Source organism: Pelodiscus sinensis, chromosome 12 (genome assembly GCF_049634645.1).
Source record: "Pelodiscus sinensis isolate JC-2024 chromosome 12, ASM4963464v1, whole genome shotgun sequence".
Classification (NCBI taxonomy): domain Eukaryota; kingdom Metazoa; phylum Chordata; order Testudines; family Trionychidae; genus Pelodiscus; species Pelodiscus sinensis.
The window spans coordinates 37,720,442-37,746,801 of NC_134722.1; the positions used below are offsets into that span (position 1 = coordinate 37,720,442).

At 45.9% G+C, this 26,360-nt stretch overlaps 2 protein-coding genes and 1 long non-coding RNA gene across 13 annotated transcripts in view; 1 reads left to right on the plus strand and 2 right to left on the minus strand.

Annotated features, from left to right (window-relative positions):
- Nucleotides 1-288, minus strand: part of DNAAF1 (dynein axonemal assembly factor 1) — a 104,350-nt gene extending 104,062 nt beyond the window's left edge. For all 3 annotated transcript variants that reach the window (XM_075940326.1, XM_075940327.1, XM_075940325.1), the window contains exon 1: nt 149-288. The gene's annotated coding sequence lies outside the window, so the exon portion shown is untranslated. The remainder of the gene's footprint in view (nt 1-148) is intronic.
- Nucleotides 229-21,677, plus strand: HSDL1 (hydroxysteroid dehydrogenase like 1). Of its 9 annotated transcripts, none has more exons than XM_075940332.1 (8): nt 264-348; nt 2,642-2,929; nt 4,982-5,128; nt 13,658-13,735; nt 14,433-14,665; nt 15,506-15,951; nt 19,018-19,248; nt 20,791-21,677. In XM_075940332.1, exons 5-8 carry the CDS (start codon nt 14,446-14,448, stop codon nt 20,890-20,892), a joined length of 999 nt encoding a protein of 332 aa, XP_075796447.1. In that variant the 5' UTR covers nt 264-348; nt 2,642-2,929; nt 4,982-5,128; nt 13,658-13,735; nt 14,433-14,445; the 3' UTR covers nt 20,893-21,677. The 9 variants fall into 9 exon arrangements, with proteins under 9 accessions (XP_075796446.1, XP_075796447.1, XP_075796448.1 ...); XM_075940333.1 differs by having other exon boundaries at nt 13,658-13,714; XM_075940330.1 differs by having other exon boundaries at nt 13,658-14,665.
- Nucleotides 20,622-26,347, minus strand: LOC102452517 (uncharacterized). The gene is made up of 3 exons (XR_332769.4): nt 25,884-26,347; nt 23,805-23,979; nt 20,622-20,735 (listed from the first exon to the last, which is right to left on the minus strand). It is a non-coding gene; the product is annotated as an uncharacterized LOC102452517 (long non-coding RNA).
- Nucleotides 26,348-26,360: the final 13 nt, after the last annotated feature.

The window sequence follows — 26,360 nt, forward strand, 5'->3', positions numbered from 1 at the left end:
CGTTTCCGTGACTGGGGGACGCGCGCACACTGTGCGGGACTGGTCACAGGGGAGTTGCACTAACGACCTGCCATGCCCGGGATCCCTCCCCCCCCCCGCCCATTTCGGGGTCGTGCGCCCGTTTCCACCTCCCGGAGCAGAGACTCACCCGTTTCCCTCCGCTTCAACCGCTTCTAACAGCTTCTCCCGTAACCATGGCGACACAACGGCGGGACCAGAAGCCCCCGCGCGACTCCCCGTGGAGCGCTCTAGCAACCGCGTCTGGGCAGTCCCCGCCTCCGAACCGAGGAGTCAGGTGATCTGGGAATGGGCGGGGCCTTCGCTGGAGGGGAGCTGGACGTAGGCCAGGTACCGGCGGAGCAAGGCGGGGGAGGTGTGGGGAGGAAGGTCTGGGATGCGTGGGGAGTGAGGGTCTCGGGAAATGGGTTGGGGGTAGGGCTTGGGGGGCGGGGGGATGCGCGGTCTGTCCGGGCAGTGCCAGGCCAGGAGGAGGTGGGTTTCATACACGAACAAAGCCGGAAGGGATTTCGCCGTGGCCTTGTTGTCTGACCTCTTCGTGACGCAGGCCGTGGCCTTCCCTGAACTTATTCCTGCGGGAATGAGAGAGACTATTCAGCAAAACATCCAACCGTGGCGTAAAAAGTTGCCAGGGTTGGAGAATTCACCGCGATCCTTGGTAAATTGCAATAGTCCTTACCCAGCTAAACAATTTACGCCTTGTCTTCAGATTTAACTTGGGTAGTTTCAGGTTCTGGTTAGTGGCTCTGCATGGTTGAAGAGCTCTGTTAGTGAGTCCTTGTCCCACAGACAGACAGAAAGCAGGTCAGGCTCCATGGTGATATTTATTGGGGTTTGCAAGCAAGCATATGCATGACACTACTCCAGGAAAGTTTTTTTTTTTCCTCTCCCCTTAATTGTACCAGTAGTGCTAACCTGGGTGCCACCCTTACAGTTTATGGTTATGTTTAAAGTTCTCTCTAATATGTGGGGTTGCATAGCTGCCTAATATGCCCTGTGCTGGGGCTCAGGGCTTGCTGCACAGAGAGCTGTTGTGGCTGGGGGCAGAGACTCCTCTCTCCATCCTTGGCAACTCCCTCCAGGTTGTGTTGGAGATTAAAGAAAGGGGCTTTATGGGCTGCAGTCCAGAGCCCCCATTTGTGCAATCCTGGGGTCCCCCATGAAATCTGTATAATGTAGGACAAAAGCATGCGAAAGACCAGATTCCATGGTCTGACATGGTTTTCATGGCTATGAATTTGATAGGGCCATAAATATATACTGTGATCAAGTCAACCCTTAATCTTCCTAAACAAAATGGATTACATGCCTTGAGTCTCTCACTCCTGGGAGAGTGTTCTTCTTTCTTCCTAGATTCATGACTTTACATTTGGCCACATTTAAATGCATACTGTTTACTTTTGCCGAGTTTACCAACCAATCCTGATTTAAGGATGTGAAAGACTAGTCGACTTTCCAATAAGCATATGCTTATCGGATAGTATTTTGACTAATCGATATAAAATAGAGGCAACAAAGGGGGAGGGGAGTAAAGGGGAACTTCAAAGTGTCAGCGCCATGGACCAGATGTGCGGATCAGAGATGCGTCGGCTGCCCCTTTAAAATGCTGCCTGTGTGCCTTTCAAAGGGGCAGTTGTGGAGCCCAGGATCAGCTGACCTCAGACTCCACTGCCCCTTTACAACAGGCCAAGGTATCAGTTTCAAAGGGGAAGCTGCCACACAGCTGACCCTGGGTTCCAGGGAAGTACCAAGTGGAATCCGTGATCAGCTGGGGACTCCTCATCTGAACCTGGGTTCTGGGGAAATGCCACGGGGAGCCCGGGGTCAGCCAGGGAGTCCCCAGCTGACTCCAGGCTCCAGGGCTGCCCTTTTGAATCACCACAGAGAAAGGAAAAACAGGACTATGTAGCACTTTAAAGACTAACAAGATGGTTTATTACATGATGAGCTTTCGTGGGCCAGACCCACTTCCTCAAATCAAATAGTGGAAGAAAATTGTCACAACCACATATACCAAAGGATACAATCAAAAAAAATGAACACATATGAAAAGGACAAATCAAATTTCAGAACAGGAGGAGGATGGGGTGGGGGGTAAATGTCTGTGAGCTAATGATATTAGAGGTGATAATTGGGGAAGCTATCTTTGTAATGGGTAAGATAATTAATGTCTTTGTTTAAACATTCTCCCAGTTTGTCCCTAGTGTTGTAACACTCTCAAACTTCATCTCCCTTGTTAGAAAAACCAAATCAAACCCAGCATTTTGTTTCTTCTTTGGGGAAAAAATAAAATGGACCAAATTTAGATTGGCTGAAAGTTTAAGTTGAGTCAACTCAAGTCTCTGAAATTTCTCTTGCTTTCAGTAGGGATGGATATGCTCCAGTGTTACTATGCAACTGACTCATTCTGTCATGGACTAATCATTTTTATATCCATGTCCTTTTAAGGTATCTACATGAATGATAATATAAACACTGTTTTCCCCCAAAAGAAACCAGGATGGGGAGAATATTTATTGAACTATGTCTGGCCTTAGAAACTTCAAGTAATGTCAGTGTATTGTACATTGGTTACACTGCAAATATAATTTTGCAACTTAACTTTTTTTTATAACATATGCAGGACCTAGAAATGTCAGATCTGCTGCTCCTCTTTAAAAGCTGAGCATCCACAAACTTGGATTTTGCATCTTTATGACCTGTAGTTTGCCAGTGATGTTCTTGATACATTGGCCAGGCAGTGTGTGAATCCACTATCCAGGTTTTACTCTGAACTTGAAGCTGCACGGGCTGAAGCTCTTAAAGCAATACAGTAAATAGGAGCAAGGAGAGGATTTGCTTCTTGATTTATTATTTAATAGAAAATACCTTCAAAAGTATAACCAGAAACCTTGGACCAATTTTTCATAGGGTACGTAAAATTCATGGATTTCTTGATTTGTATTCTGTTGTAAGGTCTGGACTTCCTGGGTAAGAAAAAAAACTCTATTAAAGTAAAACAAATATGCTTATGCTACTTACAATCAGCCTCTTGCTTTTTGGAATAAATTATTGATAGGAAGCTTAGTGGTTGTTTGTTTTTAAAATAATTTATGGGTACAAATTCTGTAAGGTACGAAATTAACAGGGTCAGAATGCTTAGACTAGAAAAATATTGATATGAGAAAAAGCCAAGAGAGAGAACAGAGTCAGTAAAGGGAAATCATTCAGGGTGAAAAGGGAGATACTTTGTGGGTAACTGACACTCTCACTTTGGTTTCCTTGTATGTAAATGGTCTTGACTTACACAAGTGAATACGTAAAAGCAGATAAACTAATATTCCTGACAAATTGTGTGCTAATTTCAGTGTAAATTGAGTGATTGATGAGAGAACCAATACCAGGCATATGGTCAGATTCATTCCTGATGTGATTAACAGGGAGAGAGGAAGGGGTGATTCAAACAGAGAACAGGACTGCACAGTTAACACTGGAAGAAGGCAGCCTTGGAATAAATTGCCTAGAGAGATTGTGGAATCTCCATTAATAGAGATTTTTAAGAACAGGCTAGACAAACATCTGTCAGAGATGATCTAGATCAGGTTTGAGGAACCTTTTTTGGGTTGGGGGCTGCTGACCCACGTAAAAATCAGTTAGGGGCCTCACCCAAGTGTGAAGCCAAAAAACAAAAACAAACTCCACACTAGCATAGCTCCCAACTAAGAAGGAGAAAGACACTCCCCATATTCCCCTCACACACCAGAGCCTAGAGGGCCCAGCCTAGTAGATTTTGTGTGTTCCAGCCCAGCAGTGTGTATGTGTAGGGGAGGGCTAGAGCACCAGTGCAGACTCCCCAATCCTGGAGGGGGGCAGGGGCCATAAGCCTAGGGGGCTGAATCCAGGCAAGGTGGGGGCCATATTCAGCCCCTTCGGCCTGAGGTTCCCCATCCCGATCTAGATGGTGCTTGGTGTTGCCAAGAGTGCAGGGGACTGGACTTGATGACCTCTCAAGGTTCCTTACAGTACTATGATTCTGTGACTTATGTCAGGAAGTCTGCTGATGTGGGATGCACTGAATCAACACATCTCCTAGTTGCTCTTGTCCCGCATCCTCTTCAACTAATGCCACCCACCTGCAGTCCCATAGCCAGAAATCTCCATCTACTGATGCCAGCAAAGGCCTTGAGCAGAATTAGCCAATAGCTGTAAGGAAGAATAAAACAGAGAAGCCAAGAGAAATACTGGGAGGTGTTTGTCAATGGTACATTAAATGTCTGTACAATATCTTAACGTAGCAAAGGAAACAAGCATAATTTTGGGATGTAATATATGCACCCAAGGCTTCAAATGCGCTACAAGATAAAATTAAGAATTGTGGGGATTGAAGGCTGTGCAGGCAAAAAACATGGGGGTACAAGTAGCAACTGGAGTGGTGGAAGAGGAGGGAAATAGCCAATTTGAAACAAGATTATCTGATCTACAAAGAGTGTGTAGCATTGACTGCCCTAGGCTATTTTCCAAGAAGCTTTTTGTTTCTCAAAATATGATGGTACTTTACTGAATTCGTAGGGCAGAAGAATGTGTGCATTCAGGGAATAAACTTTGTATGCATCAATCTGGAAGTAAATTGCGTTATTTATAGTAGTTATGACCAGTGTTCCCTGTAACCTGAGTGTTTGGATGGCCACCCAGGAGAGATTCAGATACTGCCTTTCTGATGACCAGAGCACCCACAGGCAGCAGAATGTATTTATGTTGGTGGTACACATCCTCATATGCCTCAGTGCACATAAAAAAATTAATTCTGCTCATGGATGGAAAAAATTAGAGGGATCATGGGTTATGACACTCCTGTTTGCCGACTAAAGAGCAGTACATTAGTCTCTGCTGCATTACACGTAATAGCTAATACAGCTGTAGAAGCATCCCAAGTAGTAAATTCAGCCTGTAATGCTAAGTAAGACATGTTGCTTTTTATCTCAAGGATTAAAAATGCCTCCACACCCCCTTTCAAAGCCACGGTTGCATTTAAGCAAATTCAGGCAGCCATAAAATATTGAAGAACTAATGAAATTCCAGGAAATGATGAGAATCCCAGTACTTCTGTGATATTGCTTTAAGCTATGGATGTGTGAGTATCTAGCTGTCGTATTTCTAGATGTAAAATCAGTTTCTGTACTTTTATATTATTTACGTAAATCCTGCACTGTGCTGAGTCCATGCCCCAGTCTTTCATATTTTCTATCTGATTTATTATTTTATGTTTGTATAATTTGTGAGTTCCTTGAGCCAGTGACTTTGTTTCTGTTTTCTATAGAGTAATATCATGAAACCTAATTGTAAGCAATAGTGTCTTGTATATAGATAAGGACTGATGACAACTGTTACAATTTACAGTGATAAAGATAAAATAGAACCAGTTTATCCTGGATATATTTACTTAGGAGGTAATTGTTAAAATATATCAAACTGCTGAGAGAGAAAGAGAACCACCCACTTTTTAAAAGAGAATTAAGGATTTGTGAGCACTTAATTTTTTTTTAATACATCTCCAATGTCATTTCATCATAACTTCACTTCTCTTGTCCTCCATATCCTCTCTAATTTCTCCTTTTGTTTCTTCCTACTACTCATTTTCATTATCTCTCACACATTAGATTAAAGGGGCATTTTTAGATCTGTTGAGGATCAGATTGTTTTAAAACTAGCATTTCCTGGTTTAAGTAAGCTATACATTGTTTTCCTCAGTCCCTTAGTTCTTTCCATTTGCACTGACATTTTTTTGCTACCTCTGAGGTATAAAAGAAGGGATAGCCTGGATCAGGGGTTCTCAAACTTTTTGACACGGGGACCAGTAAATCCATTCACGAACTTTTGGAGGACTGGTAATGTTCATTTGCATATTTGCATGTTCATTAATCAAATGATGAATATTCAAATAAGTTGTTTCTGGTCCTCCCAAAAACCCCAGTGCCAGCTTTAGCAGAGCTTTTGATATGGTCACCCACAATATTCTTGCCCGCAAGTTAGGGAATATGGATTGGATAAATGGACTGTAAGACAGACAGAAAGCTGGTTAGACCAGGTTTTCCCAAACTTTTTACTTTAGTTGGAACCCTTTTTTTTTTTCCAATATTGCTTTTTTCAGCCCAAAAATATAAACACATAAAAAACAAACTGAGAAAATACCAGACATATAACATGTCTGGTATTTTCTCATTAGGTAAGTTTTATTATTACTAGATGTATCAGTTTGTAGTTTCAAACTGCCTGGCTGGTAAATGTGCTCAGGCTGCATGAGTGTGTCTACCAGCCAGACAGTTTGCAACTACTCAAGGAGGGTGTGTGTGTGGGGGGGACAATAGAATCCCCGGGCCGGACTAACTCATGCTTTGTGGAGGGGCGGGAGGGGAGGGGAGAACAGGGGCAGTGTCCCAAGATCTACATATGGCCGGGTCAGTCCCACTCCCCGCAGGCAGATTCATTCCTCCTCCCTGCTCCCCCCGCTGCGCCTCTGGCCAGGTCCCCCCCGCTTCTCCTCCCAATCTCCCTTGGCCAACCCCGCTGCCAGCCCTCCTTCCGGCAGCCACTTCTTCTCTCTTCCCCCACCCTCCATCTTCCCTGGCCAGCTCTCTGGCCCCAACCTCGCACCTCCCAGCAGCCCTGCTTCCACCGGCCCCCCAATCTCCCCAGCCTGCCCTGATTCCTCCATCCAGTGCTGCTTCCTGTGGCCAGCTCTCCCCTCCTCCTCACCCCAGAATCCTTTGGCACCTGCACCTTCCCTTAGCCCTGCACCCTCCTGGTGCCTCCCCCTTCTCTTACTGCCCCTGCCCCCTTTGCCCTCTCTTTCCCTGATACCCACCCCCTCAGCACTCTCTACCCCATCCCCTCCTGCCCCTCTGTGCCCTCACACATAACTTGCTCCATCCCCACCTCTCTCATGCCCACCCCTTCTTTCAAGCCTTCTCCCGGCACCTCCTCCTCCAGCCCCCAATGCCCTTCCCCTCTCCTCTGCTCTCCCAGCATCACCCTGTCCCCCCTCCCTCTGACACTTCCCCTCCTACCTTTTCCCTCATTGTCTGCACTTGGCCCCCTGGCATTTCTCTCTCTCCCGCACCCTATCCCTTGGTGCCTCCCCCTCCCCAAGCCCCTTCTCCTTCCACGCCTCCCCCCTGCGCAAGTGGCCCCGGTGGTCAGACACGGCATGCAGGATGATGAAGTATCCCTTTCGGTTTATGTACAGGGAGGCCTGGTGTTCTGGGGCACAGATGGGGATTTGTGTCCCGTCAATTGCCCTCCCCACAGTTGGGGAACCCCAGGGCGCCAAACCCCTCGATCACTGTGTCCACATCAGTGAGGCGGATGACTCTGCGGCGCAGCACTCTATTGATGGCCTTGACCACCTGCAGAGGGGGACACAAAACCAAGAGTCGCAGGGGTGCCAGGGTGGCTGAGAGTGCTCCTTCCCTGCCACTGTCCCGTGCCCCCACTTTCCAGGAGTAACTCCCCTGCAATCCTGGCCACCATGGGCAGTCCGTATAGCGAGTGGGACAGAACAAATCCTCCCGGGGAGGGGGACTTGCACCACCTCCCCCCCCCCTTTTCCCTAGGGCAGCCCATACCCTCCTTGCACCCTCCCTCTTGGCACAGTGGCTGGATATTGCCATTCCGATGGTGGATCTCCCCACACTAAACTAGTTCCACACGGATCGGTAGCTATCCGGCATGGAGAGCTTCCAGAGGGTGATGGCCACACGCTTCTGGAGGGGAATGGTGGGCCTCATGTGCGTGTCCTCTCGCTGCAGAGCAGGGGCGAGCCACTCACAGAGCTCCATGAAGGTGTCCTTCTTCATTCTAAAGTTCTGGGTCCATTGTTCTTCCCAGTGCTCCAAGATGATGTGGTCCCACCAGTCGCTGCTGGTGTCCAGATGCCAGACGTGGCAGGGCACGTTGGCATCCAGGAGCTGCAGCTGCTCCTCCACATACCCTAGGACGGTCCGGTTAATGGCGTGGGGGTTGGGCTGCTGCAGATGTTGCGAGGCAGCCCGCAGAAAGTGCAGCCAGGCTTGCAGCAACATGTCCAGAAGAAGCACCAGAATGCCCAGGAGTAGCTCTGGCTCCATGGTACAGAGTGCTGTGGTGTCCAGAGTGAGGGCTACCAGAGTAGGCAAAGAAAAAAATGCTTTGCTGTCCCTTATCGAGGTAGGCAAGCAAGCAGGGAAACCTGAGAACTGGCTGTCCATTTAAGCACAGGCCTCAGATAGCCTCAGGCAGTAACTCCTCACCTGATGCTCTGCTGGAACTGGTTTCAGCTGGCCTTAAATGTGATTCAGTGTCCAATCAGTGTGGATATGCTGATGCATTTTGTGTGTAGATGTGTTATTTTGAAATAACTTTTGAAATAAGATATTTTGAAACAATGCTGTAGTGTAGCCCTATCCTATCAGAGGCAGCAGCATAGAGTGGCAGGCAGCTGGTCCATGAGGGGAGCTGGTTTTTAAACCAGCAACCCTTGCAGACCAGCTCCTGCCTGGCACCCTGCTCTGTTGCCTCTGATACTAAGGCAACAGTGTGGGATGGCAGGGTACTCCCTGGTGTGGGGCTGGATTGCACTGGCTGCCAGCCCCACCCTTGGGGACTAGAATAATTGACTGACCGGTAAGAATTCATGGAGTTAGTCAACTATTCTATTACTTGTTATCTAACATCCTCAAGGATGAGAGCTGCAGGAAGTGGAGCCAACCAAGCAGCCTGCTCTGCTCTGCCATCTCCCAGCTAGGTCACTCCTGCGGTTGCTGTGAGTGTAGGGTGTTTCTGGCACCAGGCCCTCCAGTAATCCCTCCGGCTTGTGGCACTTGGGAGGTGGGGGCTTAGGGAGAGGGGTTCAATGGGGGCAAGAGCTGGTGTGTAGGGTGGGTTGTCTCAGGCCCTACAGCCCCTAGGGACAGCGCTGCTTGGTAGTGTAGACAAAGTCTGAGATAAGTCTGTGCACAAATTGCAGCCATTAGAGAGTTTACCAATCCCCAGGTTGTATGTGTGTGTACTTTGGGTATTGGAAATGGACTTTTGAACATGTGAACCTTTATGTTGCGATGTTAGCTTTTTTATGAATGTGGGTGCGCTGCAGAAAGTCCAGCAGTAGGCAACAAAATAATTAGGGGTCTAGAGCACAGGACTTATGAGGAGCGGCTGAGGGATTTGGGCTTATTTAGCCTATAGAAGAGACTAGGAAAAAGAATTTCACTAAGAGGGTGGTGAAGCATTGGAATGAGTTACCTAGGGAGATGGTAGAATCTCCATCCTTAGTGATTTAAGTCTTGGTTTAACAAAGCCCCGGCTGGGATGATTTAGTTGGGATTGGTCCTGCTTTTAGCAGAGGGTTGGATTCAATGACCTCCTAAGGTTCCTTCTAACCCTATGATTCTATGCATCTGCAAATACTAACAAGATGGACTATAGTTTGATCTAGTAAAATAAGAAATATGTTGTATAATTTAGTTTAAAGCAGTGATAATTTTTCACATACCTATTAAGTTTCACAATTAGTACTTTTTTCCCCAAAAGAAGCAGATTGTAATGTGCCTTATAAACTGGGTGGCTGTGTCTACACTGGCAAGTTTTTCCGGAAAATCATCTGATTTTCCGGAAAAACTTGCCAGCTGTCTACACTGGCCGCTTGAATTTCCGGAAAAGCACTGATGATCTAATGTAAAATCATCAGTGCTTTTCCGGAAAAACTATGCTGCTCCCGTTCGGGCAAAAGTCTTTTTCCGAAAGACTTTTGCCCGAAAGGACCAGTGTAGACAGCATAGTTCTGTTTTCCGCAAAAAAGCCCTGATCGCGAAAATGGCGATCGGGGCTTTTTTGCGGAAAAGCGCGTCTAGATTGGCCCTGGACACTTTTCCGTAAAATGTGCTTTTCCGGAAAAGCGTCCTGCCAATCTAGATGCGCTTTTCTGAAAATGCTTTTAACGGAAAACTTTTCCGTTAAAAGCATTTCCGGAAATTCATGCCAGTGTAGACGTAGCCAGTATGTATACATTTGTAGATGCTGAGAATATATAGGTCACTAGGCTCTCCACTTAACTATTGTCATTTTGGGAGGAGGATTTGGCCTGTAACTTAATATTCCAAAGCTAGGAACATTTTATGTTAATTTAGGAGAGAAAATGAAGAATATCCTCAAATAGAAGCAAGAGGAGAAACATAGAGGCTGTGTCTATACTGCACCCCTTTTCCGGAAAAGGGATGCAGATGAGACAAGTCGGAATTGCAAATGAAGCGGGGGATTTAAATATCCCCCGCTTCATTTGTATAAACATGGCTGCCGCTTTTTTCCGGCTTGGGGCTTTGCTGGAGAAAAGTGTCAGTCTAGACGGGGATCTTTCGGAAAATAAAACCTTTTCTGAAAGGTCCCTTATTCCTGATTTTAAGAGGAATAAGGGACCTTTCGGAAAAGGCTTTATTTTCCGAAAGATCCCCGTCTAGACCTGCGCTTTTCTCCAGCAAAGCCCCGAGCCGGAAAAAAGCGGCAGCCATGTTTATACAAATGAAGCAGGGAATATTTAAATCCCCCACTTCATTTGCAATTCCGACTTGTCTCATCTGCATCCCTTTTCCGGAAAAGGGGTGCAGTGTAGACACAGCCAGACAGATCAGACTAGAATGGCCAATATTGGAGTTCAGATGGTACAGACAGTCCTTTTTTTATGAAAAATCCCCACAATACCGTACTTTATGTAACTACAGGTTTATTAGGCACTTGGGTTTTTTTGTTTCACTTTGTGTGTCTAACCAGTAGAACTATATTAATCTCAGCCTTCTCTTCATGGTTATGTTAAGTCAATGACAAAACTAGCATTGAATTCTATAGCTTCCAAGTGGGATGTACTTTACACAACTGAATCTACGCTGCTACAGTATATACAGCCCATAATTAACAATTAATCCTACAAATGTGCATCTCTTTTAATTAATGGAATAGTTCCCATAAACTTCTTTATCCTGTTATGAAATTCTGATTCCTGTTTCTAATTCTAATCTCTTGCTAGTTTCTACGTGTTGGAATCACAGCAGCTGTGAACAGCAATGTTCATAGGCAAAACATTTTGCAAACACTTGTAAAAGTGGAAAATGTACAATATGATGCAACTGTACTGTATATTTAGTCTTGGAAATATTATTTTTATCAGTAAATGTGAGTGTTAATTTCATCACACACAAACTAACTAAACAATAATTCCATAGATAACTGAAATACAAAGATAAGCAAAGTAAGAAAAATACAGTTTGAGACCTTGTTAGAGGCTATCATTAAATAATTATCTGGCATCCCAACAATTTCTTGCAACTGTAAAAATTTAAATAGATATAAATAAAGCCTAATATCTCAATTTTTGTTCAACTATGAAAATATAAGTTGATGAAAAAATCTTGATAATAAACTTGATATTGTCTATTGAATACAAAATGATAGCGGAGAGGAAATGAAAAATTACATATGAGGGAGGAAAGAGATCTTTTCACCTGAGATTTGAAAAGAAATGGAAAACCAAATCAGTGGTAGGGAAGTGATAAGTAAAGGGAAACAATTTTAGGCTGTTGGAGCAGCAAAGTAGAAGGATCTTGCACAAATAGCAGTGAAATTGAGGGTAGAGGAAGAACAGGGGGGCTGAGACAGAAAGGCAAGGCAAGTGCAGAATAAGCAGAAGAAGGCACGAAAGAATTAGAGGGAGGTTGACTTAAAGTCAGGGACTGTCTTCAAAGCAAGGACTGCAGTTTTGATCTTGTATTAGGGTATGTCTATACTACAGCGTTATTTTGAAATATCTTATTTCAAAATAGTTAATTCGAAATAAGTGATTTTGAAATAACGCATCTAGACACACAATGCATTTCGAAATAGCATTTTCCTATTTTGAAATAGTGCGTCCACACTGAGTGGACGCTGAATCGCATTTAAGACCAGCCGGAACCAGGTCTGGCAGGGCATCAGGTCAGGAGTTACTTTGTGTGGCTGCTGCCTGAGGCTAACTGAGGACTGTGCTTAAAGGGAGCCCCCCTGGACAGCCTGTTCTCAGGTTTCCCTGCTTGCTTGCCTACCTTCATGAGAGACAGCAAAGCATTTTGTCTCTGCATGTTCTGGTTGCCCTCACTCAGGATACCACAGCACTCTGCAACATGGAGCCAGAGCTACCCCTGGGCACTCTGGTGCTTCTCATGGATGCGTTGCTGCGAGCCTGGCTGCACTTTCTGCAGGCTGCCATCCGGGAGGTCCATCGGGGGGCTGTCAGTATCGAGGGGGCCCTGTGGGAGTGCTTCCACCCTGAGGAGCACTAAGAGCCTCTCTGGACTGCCCCACACTGGGGGCTTGTGTCCCATTCCTCCTTCACGTTCTTCCACTTTACCCCTCCCTAACACCCCTTCCTGATGTCAAATTAAATAAATATGTTTTCATGAACACAAACTCCCTTTATTTAACAAAACTTGGGGTGGGGGGGACGGGAAATAAACTCTGGTGAGACTGGGGAAAGGAGGCAGGAGAGGGGAGAAGAGAGAGTGGGAGAGGGAAACCTGGGAGGAGGGAGCTGGAAAGGGGAAGCAAGGGGAAGAAGGGGGAGGGGAAGCTCAGGGCTCAAGGTTGGGTGTCTCACCGGACCAACTTGATTTTCATGCAAACCTGCTCCTGGGTTCGCATGTGGCCTTTGGTGGCCAGGCTGGCAGCTATCCTGCCATAGACGGCCGCGTTCCTCCGTCTAGTGCAGAAATCGTGGATGTTGGGGGCATCCCCCCCAAACCTGAATAAGGTCTGTGATCTCCACTCTGGACCAGGAAGAAGCCTGCCTTCTCCGGGCCCTGGCAGGCTCCTGGGAGCTGGCAGTCTGCTTCTGGGGAGCAGAGGAGGGCTGGCTGCCAGTGGCTTACTGGCTCATGTTTTGGGGCCACTGGGTCAGGGGCAGTGGCTCTGGGCGGGCTGGCAGGCTTGGAGCTGGCACAGGCACTGTGGCCAGAGTCAACCCCTTTAAGGGCTCCAGGGAAGGGGGAGGGAGAGGAGTGTTCTTGGTTGAGGCTGGAGTGGCCACCAGGGCTCCCTGGAAAGGGCTGGAGGCCCCCTATTTCGAAATAAGTGTCTACGCAGCACTTACTTTGTAATAGCTATTTCGAATTTGGCGTTATTCCTCATGGAATGAGGTTTACCAAATTTGAAATAAGCCTTTTGCTATTTCAATTTAATTTCGAAATAGCGGTTTGGCTGTGTAGGCGCTAGGAAAGTTATTTCAGAATAACGGCTGTTATTTCGAAATAACTTCGCTGTTGTAGACATACCCTTAGGGAATTAGTGGTGTTGTAAGGTATCATCCATGTGTGGAAACATGCCTTAGGATGGGCGAAATCATTCTCAAGTGACAGTCTGGATATAGGATTTGGAGCACAAAGCATCATAGAAATGTAGGGCTGGATGGGATGAAGTACAGTCCTCTGTTCTGATGCAGAACCAAGTAAATGGAGACCATCCTTGATAAGAATTTGTCCATCTTGTTCTTAAAAACCTCCAGTGATGGGGATTCTACAACATTCCTTGAAAGGTTACTCCTGTGCTTAACTACCCTTATAGTTAGAAAGATTTTCCAAATATCTAACCAAAACCTTTCTTGCTTCAGGTGAAACCCCCTCTTGCCGTACTTTCACTGAGCATGGATCAACATCCTCTTTAAAAAGTATTTGAAGACTGTTATCAGGTCTCCCGTCGGTCATCTTATTGCAAGACTAAACATGCAGATATTTTACCTTTGCTAATGTGTCAGGTTTTCTAAACCTTTTTCATTGTTGTTGCTTACTGGGAAAGAATTGCAATAAAGAAGCCAAGAAAAGATAAGTATGGATTAGGATTTCAAGTAGGGTCGACTTCAAACAATTTTGTGTGGACAGTAGGGATGTTAAAAAGCAGATAATTTGGTGACCATGTAACCGCTGAAATTTTCAACAGTTATACTGTTACATTCACCCATAGTGCGGGGTGGCAGGCAGCAACCTGGGGGATGGTGTGCTCTGGGAGCCAGCTCCCCAGGAGCAGAGTGGGAGTGTGCATGTAACCGTTCATGGTAACCAATAAGACCAGGTTTATTGGTTAACCGTGTAAACGGTTACTTCTTACATCCCTAGTGGACAGGTGATGATAAACAGGCTTACATTTTTGGAAAAGGAAAGTCAGGTTGCTGACCTTAACAGTAGAGTTTCCCAATGTTAGACAGAATTGCATAGTTTTGTGTTGACATCCTGGCTTCCTTCCTTACTTGAAATTTTCATTTTGATCAGATTATTCTTTGTTCTAAAGCTATGCGCAGTGTTAATATTTGTATTTTGCTAAACAGAGGGGCTACTATAATTGTCTATAAATCACCCATGAGGTTTTTTTGTTTTTTTTGGTTTTTTTAGATTTCTGATTGCCATGGCTGCCGTTGACAGTTTCAACCTCTTGTACAGGGAGATTGGTCGTTCCTGCAATTGTTACATGGAAGCGCTGGCTTTAGTTGGAGCATGGTATATGGCCAGAAAATGCTTCACCCTTGTGTGTAATTCTTACAGTTTGATCAGGTTGCATTTCATCCCCAAGCTGGTCAGCAGGGCTGATTTTGTAAAGCGGTATGGAAGATGGGCTATCGTCACTGGTAAGAGAAAGCAACAGTGTATTTTTGTCTGGAAGACAGTGGTACATGACTTTGATTTGAAATATGCTTTTCCCCTGTTTGAGCTTAGTAATTATTTATCTATCTATGATATGTACTATATTTTATTATATCTATATTATATTTTGTAGCTGAATTAGAGCCTTTCATTGTAAATACTAACTCTGAAATAACAGCATTGTCAGTTAAATCCTCCCGTCAATATTTTTCATCCCTTTTAAGCAGATGATCCAGTCTTTCAGATCTTAGAGAGTCCTACTGACTTCTGTTGTACTCTTACAATCTGACACAACCCCTTTCATTTAAATATTACTGGAGTCTGTCATTTTTTCCCCCTTTACTTAGACACTCTTCTGGTTCTGCATGGTTAGACTCAGAAGCCAGTTGACATTTAAGAAGATGAGTAGAGACTTCTAGTTGAAAAATGGCTATTGGAGGAGCAGAATGACAGGCAGATATGTACCCAGCATCTTGTTGACACTCTTGTGTAAATAACTTACACAAAGTACTCAGATTTGGCTCCGGGTAAAATTTGCACTTCTGACATCTTCTTTTCACCAGACTTTCCTCAGTCTTCTAATTTTGTATTCTAAACAATACATGACTCTTATAGATCTATTTACTACTTTGTTAGGCTTGAGGTTTTAACTGACTGTAACTGACAAGTCTCTCTCTGGTATGGTTTATTGAGACTGGGGCTGATCACTTATTTCTTATCGCCTTAAGGGGGAACAATATCATAATGAAATAAGAAGTGGAAACAGAAAACTGGGGTCACCATACTAGCTGCCATATCTCCACTTTACTATCTTTCTACTGTAGGTAGCACAGCTGGCATTGGACAAGCCTATGCTGAAGAACTGGCAAGCCATGGTCTCAACATTATTTTAATCAGTCGGAGCAAAGAAAAACTGGAGACTGTAACTAAAGAAATAGCTGAAACATATAACGTTGAAACTGCTATTATAGTAGCAGATTTCAGCAAAGGTCGTGAGGTTTACTCTTCCATTAAGGAAGCCCTCAGAGACAAAGACATTGGGATCTTGGTGAACAGTGTGGGAGTGTTTTGTGCCTACCCAGAATATTTTACCAGGTTATCTGAGGATAAACTATGGGAAATTGTCAATGTAAATATTGCTGCTGCTAACATGATGGTGCATATAGTGCTGCCAGGGATGGTAGAGAGGAAAAGAGGTGCGATTGTGAATGTTTCTTCTGGATCCTGCTGCAAACCCACTCCACAGATGGCAGCCTATTCAGCCTCCAAGGTAAGTCAGGTGTCATGTTTAATGTTATATTGTTACACAATCATTCAGAGGAACAAAAATATGTTAAATTTCTTAAAGGAGGCATTCAAATCTTATGGGTAAATACTACATGAACAGTGTATAATTAGGGTTTTTCAGGGCCAGAATATGACTTTAAACAGAGGCCTATATCATAGGGATTATGCAGCAATAACTCCAGTAAAAATCTTAGCTCCTTGTTGCAGTTTTGGGAAAGGCACAACCCAAAATGGCAGTTCTGTTACCTTGCCTGTTGAGCTCACTGGCTTGCGCAGAGGCGTGTGAGGCTATTTATTTGTATTGTGGTAGTGCTCAGGAATTCCAGTTGTGGATCAAAGCACTATTTGGTAAATGCTGTACAAAAATGGCTTTGCCCTGTTGACTGGTGTCACAAATAATGCTAGCCTGGGCCTTTTTGAAGCTCAAGAACTGTGCCTTCTCTTTATTCAGGGATGCAAGGGAGAGGGATCGCTCTGGACCTCATTCTGTTCCCCTCTGGGCACCCACACAGAGCACGTCCTGGGATATTTCAGATGTTTTAATATATACGCTTGCTAACTAAAATATTAGAGCTTTTCACATTTTTGTCATATAAAGCTATTTTTTCAAGTGTATGGCAAAGCATTCCCAGTTATTTGCTGTGAATTATAGTAAACCTCTAAAAGTAGATTAGCATAGCTACTTGCTGGTGGTTCTTTTTGCTGTTAAATTCATACTGTATTAAATGTCAGGTTTAGAACATTAAATGGCTATTTTTTGCAAAACTTACAGAAAATGATGTGTTTTGATGTTTCACTTACCTATATGTGGAGTTCCAACTATTAATACTAACTAAACTTCTGGTGATAGCAGTAGAACTAGTATCAGGCTTCCTGCTTCCTCCACAAACTCCTGGAGTGGTAGGATTACTGATTAAGGTCCTAATCCTGTAAATATTTGATTAATTTTAAGCATGTGAGTCACCCCATTCACTTCAGTTGAATTACTAACAGGCTAAGTATTTGCAGGATCAGGGTCAAGGATGCTTGGGGGTTAGAGAAGCACTAGTGGGATAATGACATTTTAGGTTCAGTGTCTGCTTAAAGAATTTTTTTATTTTTAAAGTGTTGGGGTTTTGTTTTTAATGTTCAGTTTGTTTCCTCTCCACAAGTATAGTGAGGTTGGGAAAGGAAGATGACTTCTTCCTTCAGCCAATGAGGAATTCTGGAAAAAAAAATCCCATGAATTATCACCCAGAAGCGAAGCAGCACTGGAAGTATTGTAGGCATATGAGAATCCAGGATCATACCAGGTTACCACTAAGTCACCAGTCTGATACCAGACTACTGTTGCATTCAGATGTCTGGCCATATACCATGGTAACAGCATGCAACATTGCAGGAATGTTAATACCATCATAAGAGCATGCCAAACTAATTTATTTGATGTGCCTGATCTCTGTAGTTTCTACCTTTAGGTTTTTGATGCTAAAGGTTAATTTTTTACATTGGGGAGTAAATGAGCTGAGGAAGTGTTTGGACCATACACACAAATTTAGAGCCTAATTCTGTAAACATGCATGTGTGTAATTTTATACACCAGTAATTCTGTTAATTTCAGTGAGACACATGTACAGGCAGTCCCCGGGTTACGTACAAGATAAGGACTGTAGGTTTGTTCTTAAGTTGAATCTGTATGTAAGTCAGAACTGGCGTCCAGATTCAGCCGCTGCTGAAACTGACCGCCAGTTCTGACTTACATACAGATTCAACTTAAGAACCCCAAGCGTCCCCAAGTCAGCTGCTGCTGAAACTGATCAGCAGCTGATTCCAGGAAGCCTGGGGCAGAGCAACTCTGCCTCGGGCTTCCTGTAGTCAGCGCTGGTCAGTTTCAGCAGCGGCTGACTTGGGGACGCCTAGGGCAGAGCAGCTGGGGTGCTGCTGGGTTGCTCCAGTAGCGCCGCTCCTCGGCGCTACTGGACCAACCCAGCAACACCCCAGCTGCTCTGCCCCAGGCGTCCTGATTCAGCCGCTGCTGAAACTGACCAGCAGCGGCTGAATCAGGACACCTGGGGCAGAGCAGCTGGGGTGCTGCTGGGTTGGTCCAGTAGTGCCCAGAGTGGCGCTGCGGGGCCAACCGGCAGCACCCCAGCTGCTCTGCCCCAGGGTCCACAACAAAAGCCTGGTCTGCTGAGGGGTGGGGGACACTAGCTGCCCCCCCCCCCAGCAGACCAGGGACACGGGGAGCAAAGCCGCAGCGACAGCGGGGTGCCGCGCCTCTGAGGCTTTGCTCTGGCAAAGCCTCAGAGGCGCAGGACCCCGCCGCCGCTGCGGCTTTGCTCCCCATGTCCCTGGTCTGATGGAGACGGTCCCCAGCAGACCAGGGGCACCGGGAGCAAAGCCGCAGCGGCGGCGGGGTCCCGGTGCCCCTGGTCTGCTGGGGATGGTCCCCAGCAGACCAGGGGCACCGGGAGCAGCTTTTCTCGCCCGGGAGATCAAGGTGGCGGGACCGCTGCCTGCGAGCTCCGGGGCGAGAAAGCCCCATTCGTAAGTGCGGATCCGACGTAAGTCGGATCCACATAAGTCAGGGACTGCCTGTATATGAAAAATTAAGTACATGCATAATGTTTGCATGACCAGAACCTAAGTGAATACACAGAGTGATATCTAATGCATTGAGTAAACTGAAAAAAGCACACCAGGTATTAAAGAAAAAATATATTTCAGTTGTAAATTTGGGTCATGTTGCAACAATAGTAGGTTTAAATACAACAAAAAATTCAGCCAGAAGCAAGTGTCTTTAAAATTGACATACTTTTAAACTAATTAACTGGATCTCTTACTGTTGAATGAAAAAAATAAATGCTGAAATCTAAAATTATAGCTTTGCTATAAAGATGTATTTTGGATTTTTTCTAGTAATTATGTCAAAACCCAGGGTTTCTTTTTTTATTTTGTCAAAACGGTAATATAGTTATCCAAGGTAATAGTTTTAACAGTACTTTCCACTAGTGCTTTATTCCTCAATGCAAAACTGAGGAACCCTAATATATTGTTTTTATCTTACTAGGCCTACTTGGACCACTTTAGTAGAGCACTGCATTATGAATATGCTTCAAAAGGAATCTTTATTCAGAGTTTAATCCCATTCTTCATCTCCACAAACATGACACAATTGGGTGATCACGTTCTATCAAGGAAGCTTTTTTGTGTGCCTTCAGCAAAAGTATATGCTCATCATGCTGTTTCTACCCTGGGGATATCCAGAAGGACTACAGGATATTGGCTCCATTCTATTCAGGTAACATAATTAATCCAAATAGTTCACATAACTAGTTCACATTAGTAAATCTCTCATGACCTCTTTTACCTAAGGGGAAATTTAACCTTGTGGCTTCCATTGATTTTCATAGAGAAGCTAAAACTAGTGCAATGTTTTGGACATATATTTTTAATCTTCAGCACAAATCAATCAATCTAAACCAAAGGCACTGCTCCATATTTCTTGACTGCTTCCATGTTTAATAAAATTATGAGTGGGCAACATATATTGCTTTAGGAGGAGAGACAGCATCTGATTACTACTTCTAATTTACATCTCAAATTTTTTAAAAATTGCATTAAAAAATACACATCTGGCATTTCTCATTTCCTGAAAATATTTTTTGTTTAAAAAAATTGTCACAAAATCCACATCTTTAGTCTCAACTGCCTAAAAAAGTGTCCCCCTATATAAGGTAGACTTTTTTTGATTTGTACAATATGTGATCTGTTTGCCCCCGGCTGCATGGGAAGGAAGGTGTCTGGGCTTACCCCTTGCACTGTCTCCAACCCTCCCCAGCTGCCTTCCGCCCGTGCTGTGCACTCCCCCGGGGTGAGCTGTCTGCCCCAGGCAGCCAGAGCCAGGAGCTGAGCAAAGGAGCTGTGTCCTTAAACAGAGCACCCCCCTCTCCCGGAGAACAGCCACGTTCTTCCGGACAGATGCAACAGAGGGAAGAAAGGTCGCTGAGTATTCCCACAGCAGGGGAATCTCCTCTCCCTCCCCACAGCAGATTACCTCTTCCCTGAATTCTCATCTTCCTCTGCTCTGCCTGCTTGGTCTCTCCCTGTGACAGCTGCTCAGGCTACGACAGCGATTCTGATTCGGCACCTCAGCCGTCACCGAAGTAAAAAAAACCCTGTATTACATGAAGACGAGTATAGCTTGCAGGGGTGGGGGAGTTGTAAAACTTTGCATAACCTGCGGGTTATCTATGCTAAAACACGGTAATCATGTAGTTGATAAAAATGTTATCATCTACATGATTAGTGGATTAGTGTGAACACCTAGTGGCTAATTTGAATATTTTTAAAAAATGGGACAGGAAGATGTAAGAGATTAGGAAATAATTAAGGGATGAGCATGGAAGTTTTTGAATTAACTAAGATTTGCAGAACCTGATTTTACATCTGTATTTGTAAATTCTAAATCAGGGGTGGGTCACCTTTTTAGAGTCAGGGGCCACTGACCCACAGAAAAATCAGTCAGGGACTGCCCACGAGTGAGAAACAAAAAAACCCACTCCTCACCAGCATGGGCTCCCCAATGGTGAGGGGAGCCCCAAGCCTTGGGGGTCAGATCCAGGCAAGCTGGGGGCTGCATCTGGCCCCTGGGCATTAGGTTCCCCACCCCCATTTTAAATGCATAAAATACAGCATTTGTTTTTTAATGTTATCATATATTGTTGTTTGCTTTATTGATGATGTTGATGTTCAGAAGGAGTTATACTTCCATGATAGTTCCAAAAACTGCAAGTAAAACAAAACAAATCCTTTAACCTTTTTTCCTCCCCCTCTTTTGTAGTTTCTTCTTGTACAGTACATGCCAGAATGGTTCTGGGTTTGGGGAATGCAGATTCTCAACAATTCTCTACGTCGGGGCGCCTTATCCCACAGAATACATTAAGAATATAATCTAGGAAATAGCAATGTGCTAACCTACTGCAGTAACTTAACTTGAGCATTGGAAGAACTTAAAAGATATTCTAGTATGCTTTCATCTCCTGTTAAACAATGTACGTATTATAGTTATTAGAAAAGCCTGGATCCTGCCGCTCTCCTTGTACTACTGAGCCCAGAGCAAAGCTGAGCAGGACATAAAAACTTTAAAAAAAAATTAGTTCAGATAATTAAATCTCTTGAGTTTCTCATGTAATTTACTGAGGATGGACAGTGTGTTGATTCTTCATGGGATTGATGGACTCCTGCTTAGTGTTCTCAAATTCTAATAATATGAATGGAAATTTCAATAGCTCAGTGTTTTGCAAGATTGGGCACTGGAGGAGTTGAAAGGGATACCAAATCATGTTGTGTTATAAAGACAATCTCAGATTTTAAATCAACTAAATCTCTTTAGAGTGGATTGTCTTGTGTTGGTTTTCCAATCTTATTGTGGTGTTATGTTTAATGAGAAGTTATGTTGTCTTTGAAAAATGCATAAGGTTACTTTTCAAATTTGGAAAACTGTAGAGAAAGCATTTAAGCCTTTTTCTTAATAAACCCTTGTTTGTGTGAGTGTTCTGTATTGCCAGAATGATAGAGCAGCAATGAAGTTCAGAAAAAGATGTTTTCTAGCTTTCTGATATTACGTGTGAAAGATTTGGATCATTTTTCAAGTGGATACTCCATTAATAATCTCTCATCTGTCTGAAGAAGTTAATATTTAAGCAATTAAAAAACTCCATGATTGAAGGTGGAATCTTCTCAGTTTTTCTTTCTTCAGTAGGTGAAAACCTTATATAATCTTGTAACATTTGCTTTTCTGTAGCTAGTACAGGTGGAACCCTCCTGATCTGGGACCCTGGGGATCTGAGTAGTTCCAAACCAGAGAGTTTGCTGGAGCAGGGGATGTCAAGGTTCCTCTCCCAGTTATTGGCCCTGCTCTCTGCTGTCCCCAGTCCTGCTGGGGCTGGGCTCCCCGCCTGGGGATGGGACTGCACTCTGGGCTGCTCTCCTGGCCAAATGAGTCCTTCAGTGGTATTCCTGCTGTACCTGTCCCCAGCTACGCTCCTGGCCATTGGCCCGGGCCACACTCCCACTGTGCCAATCCCCACCAGCCCACTCTGTGCTTCTTGGTGCCAGCCCTGCTGCCTCCAGTCCCAGCCAGGGCTGTGCTCCCCACCACACCAATCTTGCTGCTGCTGGGCCTGCGCTTCCCACCACCAGCCGAACCTCTGAACCTGACCAGCCAGGGCTCTCTGGTCTAGTAATATCCATGGTCCGGATACTGCTGGACTAGAGAATCCTGGATTTTAGAGATTCAACCTGTTGCATCTTTAAATACTTTCTCTCCGGCTGTTACTATATATTATGGTGTTAATACTTGTTGCAAAAACTATAAATATTCTGAATCTCAAACATTGGGCTTTAGTGCTGTTACCTACATACAAATCCCATGTTAAGTGGAATCTGAATTATGAACACCTGGTTTATTACTCAGGTTTCTGTGTAATATCATTAAGATTCTATATTGTCACTCCCTTACCTATTATAGTGAGATTATTAAAAATATAGAATAATTATGTAGTAGTAATGTAGTAGCTAGCAGAACAGTATAAACGCATTTTGGGGTATCTTCTAATTTCTGCCAATAGAATTGCTACCCATGAGGACATAATTTGCCCCATATTCCATCCTGATCTCTTCTGAGGAATATAAGGCCTGAAAAGCAGCAAAAACAATGTTTAGCTCCACCGGGGTGGAAGGCAAGGCATGCAAGAGTACTCTGCACCTCTTGCACAAAAGGATGGACCAACTATATCAATCCATTGGCCCAAACCCCAAGGTAGAGGTTATAAGATTATAGCTTTTGGTAAAGCCCAAATGATGCAATAGTGGCTGCAAAAAACACTCCTGACTCCTTTATGCCAGCTGTGGGTTGGAAAAGCAGGATTCTCCCTCACTACCCAGCTCCCACTTACCTTGGTGCTCTATACAAAGCCTGCATAGTTACTTTGTACAAGGGATTACAGTTCAGCCCCAATTGAACATAAAAGATGGGTGCAGTTGTGACTAAGTATAAACCTGTTACTAGAAGGCTAAGTCTAAAAAGTATCTTGTGATATTTTTGGTTCAGATCCATTGTTCTGTGTAAGCTGAGACCCTGGTCAGACACCCAGGAAAGATTCAGGAACCAGCTAAGTAACAGAGCACTCACAACCACCCACGTTGGGCAGCATTTCTTTCTACTGGTGTTGCACATCCCATGTGCCTTGGTGCACACAACAAAATCTATTCCACACCTGATTGGAAGAAATTAAGAGGGAACTTTGGTCAGATCTCTTTAAAATTCAGTATATACACAGTTCATACTTTGAAACCTGCCACAGTTCTTATTCTATAGAAATGAGAAAGTGTTTTAATACTGAGTATATTTGCAATGCTAATTAGCGAAAGGCTGACTTTGAGTAACTGCTGAGAATGAAATTCAGTTAGCTGTAACAACTGTAATTTGTTTCCTATAAACTTATGCAGTTTGTATTAGGGATGTTAGCTATCGTGTAACTGAATAGTTATGTAACCCCATGAAATCTTAGCAGTTACACAACTGTTCAATAGTCCCCGGAGGCGGGAGCAGCAGCCAGTGCGCTTCTGGCCCCACTCCCAGGGAGTCCCTGTCAGCCTCTCTTTTAAGTCTGGTCCTCATGGGCACCTTGCTGGGAGGGAAATGCATGTAGTTGACAAGATTAACCGATAAGCCCAGGCTCCCACACCAGAGCTTAGAGGGGCATAGTCTAGTACCATGGTCACCAACCAGTCGATCGCGAGGCGTTCCGGGCCCCCCATTTCCCTCCACCCCCAAGAAGCCCCACCACCTACCTCGAGTGACACTGGAGCTAATGGCACCTTCCCGTGGGGTGGACGGAAGTCCTGCAGCTGCGCGTCGCTTCTGGGGGTTCCGGAAATGCGCTGGCTGCTTCCTTGCCCCAAGTCTGTGGTGTGCCGGGAACTTACTGGGTGTGTCTCCAGAGGCACGCGCTGGGACTTGCTTTCTCTGTGGGAGAGGGGAGTTGAGCCCAGAGGGGGCGCGTGCATGGGCTTCCCTGCTCCACGGGGCGGGGGGGAGTTGGGCCCGGAGGAGGCGTGCGACAAGACTTCCCTCCTCTGGGGGAGGGGCGGAGGAATCCTGGGAGAAGGCGGGTGCAGAGGACTCTCTGCCTCCTCTGGCCCCCTGCCCCAGAACCCTATCCCCTGCCCTCCCAGCACTGTGCTCCCTCTCCCCTGCCCCCTGCTGCAGATCCCTGTCCCCTGCCCTCCCGGCACTCTGTTCCCTCTCTCCTCGCCCCAGCTGCAGAACCCTGCTCCCAGCAGCCTCCTTCCCCTCCGTCCAGCAGGGTGCATTGGTCAGCCAGGCCAGCTTCCGGTGGTGCATAGCCCCTTCCTCTCTCCTCCCTCCCCCCCACGGGACTGCCTTTGCTGCACAGGGTCCTGATCCAGTGGCCCCGTCTCCTCCTCGGGCTGCCTTGGAGCCTTGCAGGAGCTATGTGGAACCAGCTGGGGTGCTGTGGGGTGAGGCACACATTGCTCAGCAGGTGCTAGGACAAGAGCTGGGGCTGCCTGTGGAGCAATTTTTAGTACTGCAGTCTGGATCCCCGTGGGAAGCCCTGGCTCCAGATAGAGGCAAATGGCAGCCATGCGAAGTGTGTTCTGGTGAGGCTGCCCCAATTGGAATGCACCTGGCACAGCTGCTGCTTGTCTCCAGCTGGAGCCGGGGGCCACCCGCGGTGTTATTTTTAGTGCTGCAGTGCGGGTCCCTGAAAGCAGCAGCGCAAGGTGTGTTCCAGTCTTACTTCACTCTAGCTGGAGCTGGGGCTGCTCACAGGGACTGGACTGCGGCACTAAAAATAGCACCGCGTGGGGTCCCTGTTCCAGTCCTGGCAAGCGGACCCACCAAAGGATATTAAATTGCGGGTAACTGACTACTCGACTAGTAGCCACTTCCTCATTCCTCCTTTGAAATGTACAAGAGCCCCCACTGAGGCTTTTGTACATTTCAAAGAAGGAATGCGGAACTCCACCTACAGCCCAGGACCAGTGGGAAATCCCACTCACCCTGGGCTTTGGTCAGCTTGCCTGCTTTGAAATGTAAAAGAGTCCCCCACCGACCTTGGGCTCAATGCTGCGCTGCATGCTGCAGGGAGCCCGGGGTCAGCTAGGGACTCCCCAGCTGAGCCCGGGCTCCTTGGAAGTTGCCTTTGAAACATCAGAGGCAGCCGCTGCCCCTTTGAAATGCCGCTTTGGTGTTTTAAAGGGGCAGTGATGGGGAGTACAGTGTCAGCTGGAGAGGCCAGAGGCAGTATTTTAAGGGGCAGCTGCTGCACAGCCGAGTCATGGATCTGCTTTGCAGCTGCTGCCCCTTTCAAGTACCACCTTAGGGTTTCAAAGTGCCCTGCACAGCTGTGCGGCACTGCCAAGTATCCTTTGTCCTCTCTCCCTCCCCCCACCCTTTTCTGCCTTTATCCCTTTTTTTTTTTTTTGCTCAACTAAATGCTGTGGGGTCCTGTCAAAATTGTTCAAATTGAGCCCGGGGTCCTGTCGAAATTGTTCAAATTGGGCCCGGCACTTCCTAAAGCTGGCCCTGCTGGGGGTGAAGCAGAAGGGGAGGGATGGGCAGCGGAGGAGAGAGGCAGGGCAGGTAGGTAGAGGGAGGTGTTAGGAGAGGGGCAGCTACACAGGATCAGAATGGGACTAGAGTATGAGTGGACATAGGGGGAAGAGACAGGCAGGTCCCAGGAGGACTGAGGTGAGAGAGAAGAGCAGGAGCCAGGACAGAAGGGGAGGAGGGGCACCAGATGATGCAAGGGCAGGGTAGGAGACATGGCAGCAGAGGGGAAAAGGAAAGGTTTATATTTATTAGTAACTTGGGTGCCATAGTGGAACACATCTGAACAAGCTCACTTGACTTCAATACTGGTGCACGAGACAAAATTCACTCTGCTCTTGGGCGGAAAATCTTCAGCGGGAACACTGCCCTCAGCCTCTGCTCCTGAGTTAACGCAGTGCAAATTGGGTTAATGCAAATGCAGGATAGTTGCATGCGGGAGGAGAGGGTGCTGCGTGGGGGTTAAACTCATCCCTATTGGTAAGACGACGGTGGGAGGAATTCTTAGAGGGGGTACAGGACATCTGTGTCCATCCTGACCCCCCCCCCCCAGTACTACATGGGGGCGTGGCTAGCAAGTCCCTAATTTTGATTAAGAACAGATGGTCCCCATAGCGCTGGAGCGGACTTGCTGAGCGGATGACGCTGCTCTCCCCCGCCGTCGGCAGCGCGAGCGAGCCTGGAGAACGCGCGAGCTCCCGGGCAGACACTGCTGGAGCCGCGCCGGCGAGCCCGGCTTGCTCTAGACACGCTGCGCTGGCCGCCCAGCCCGG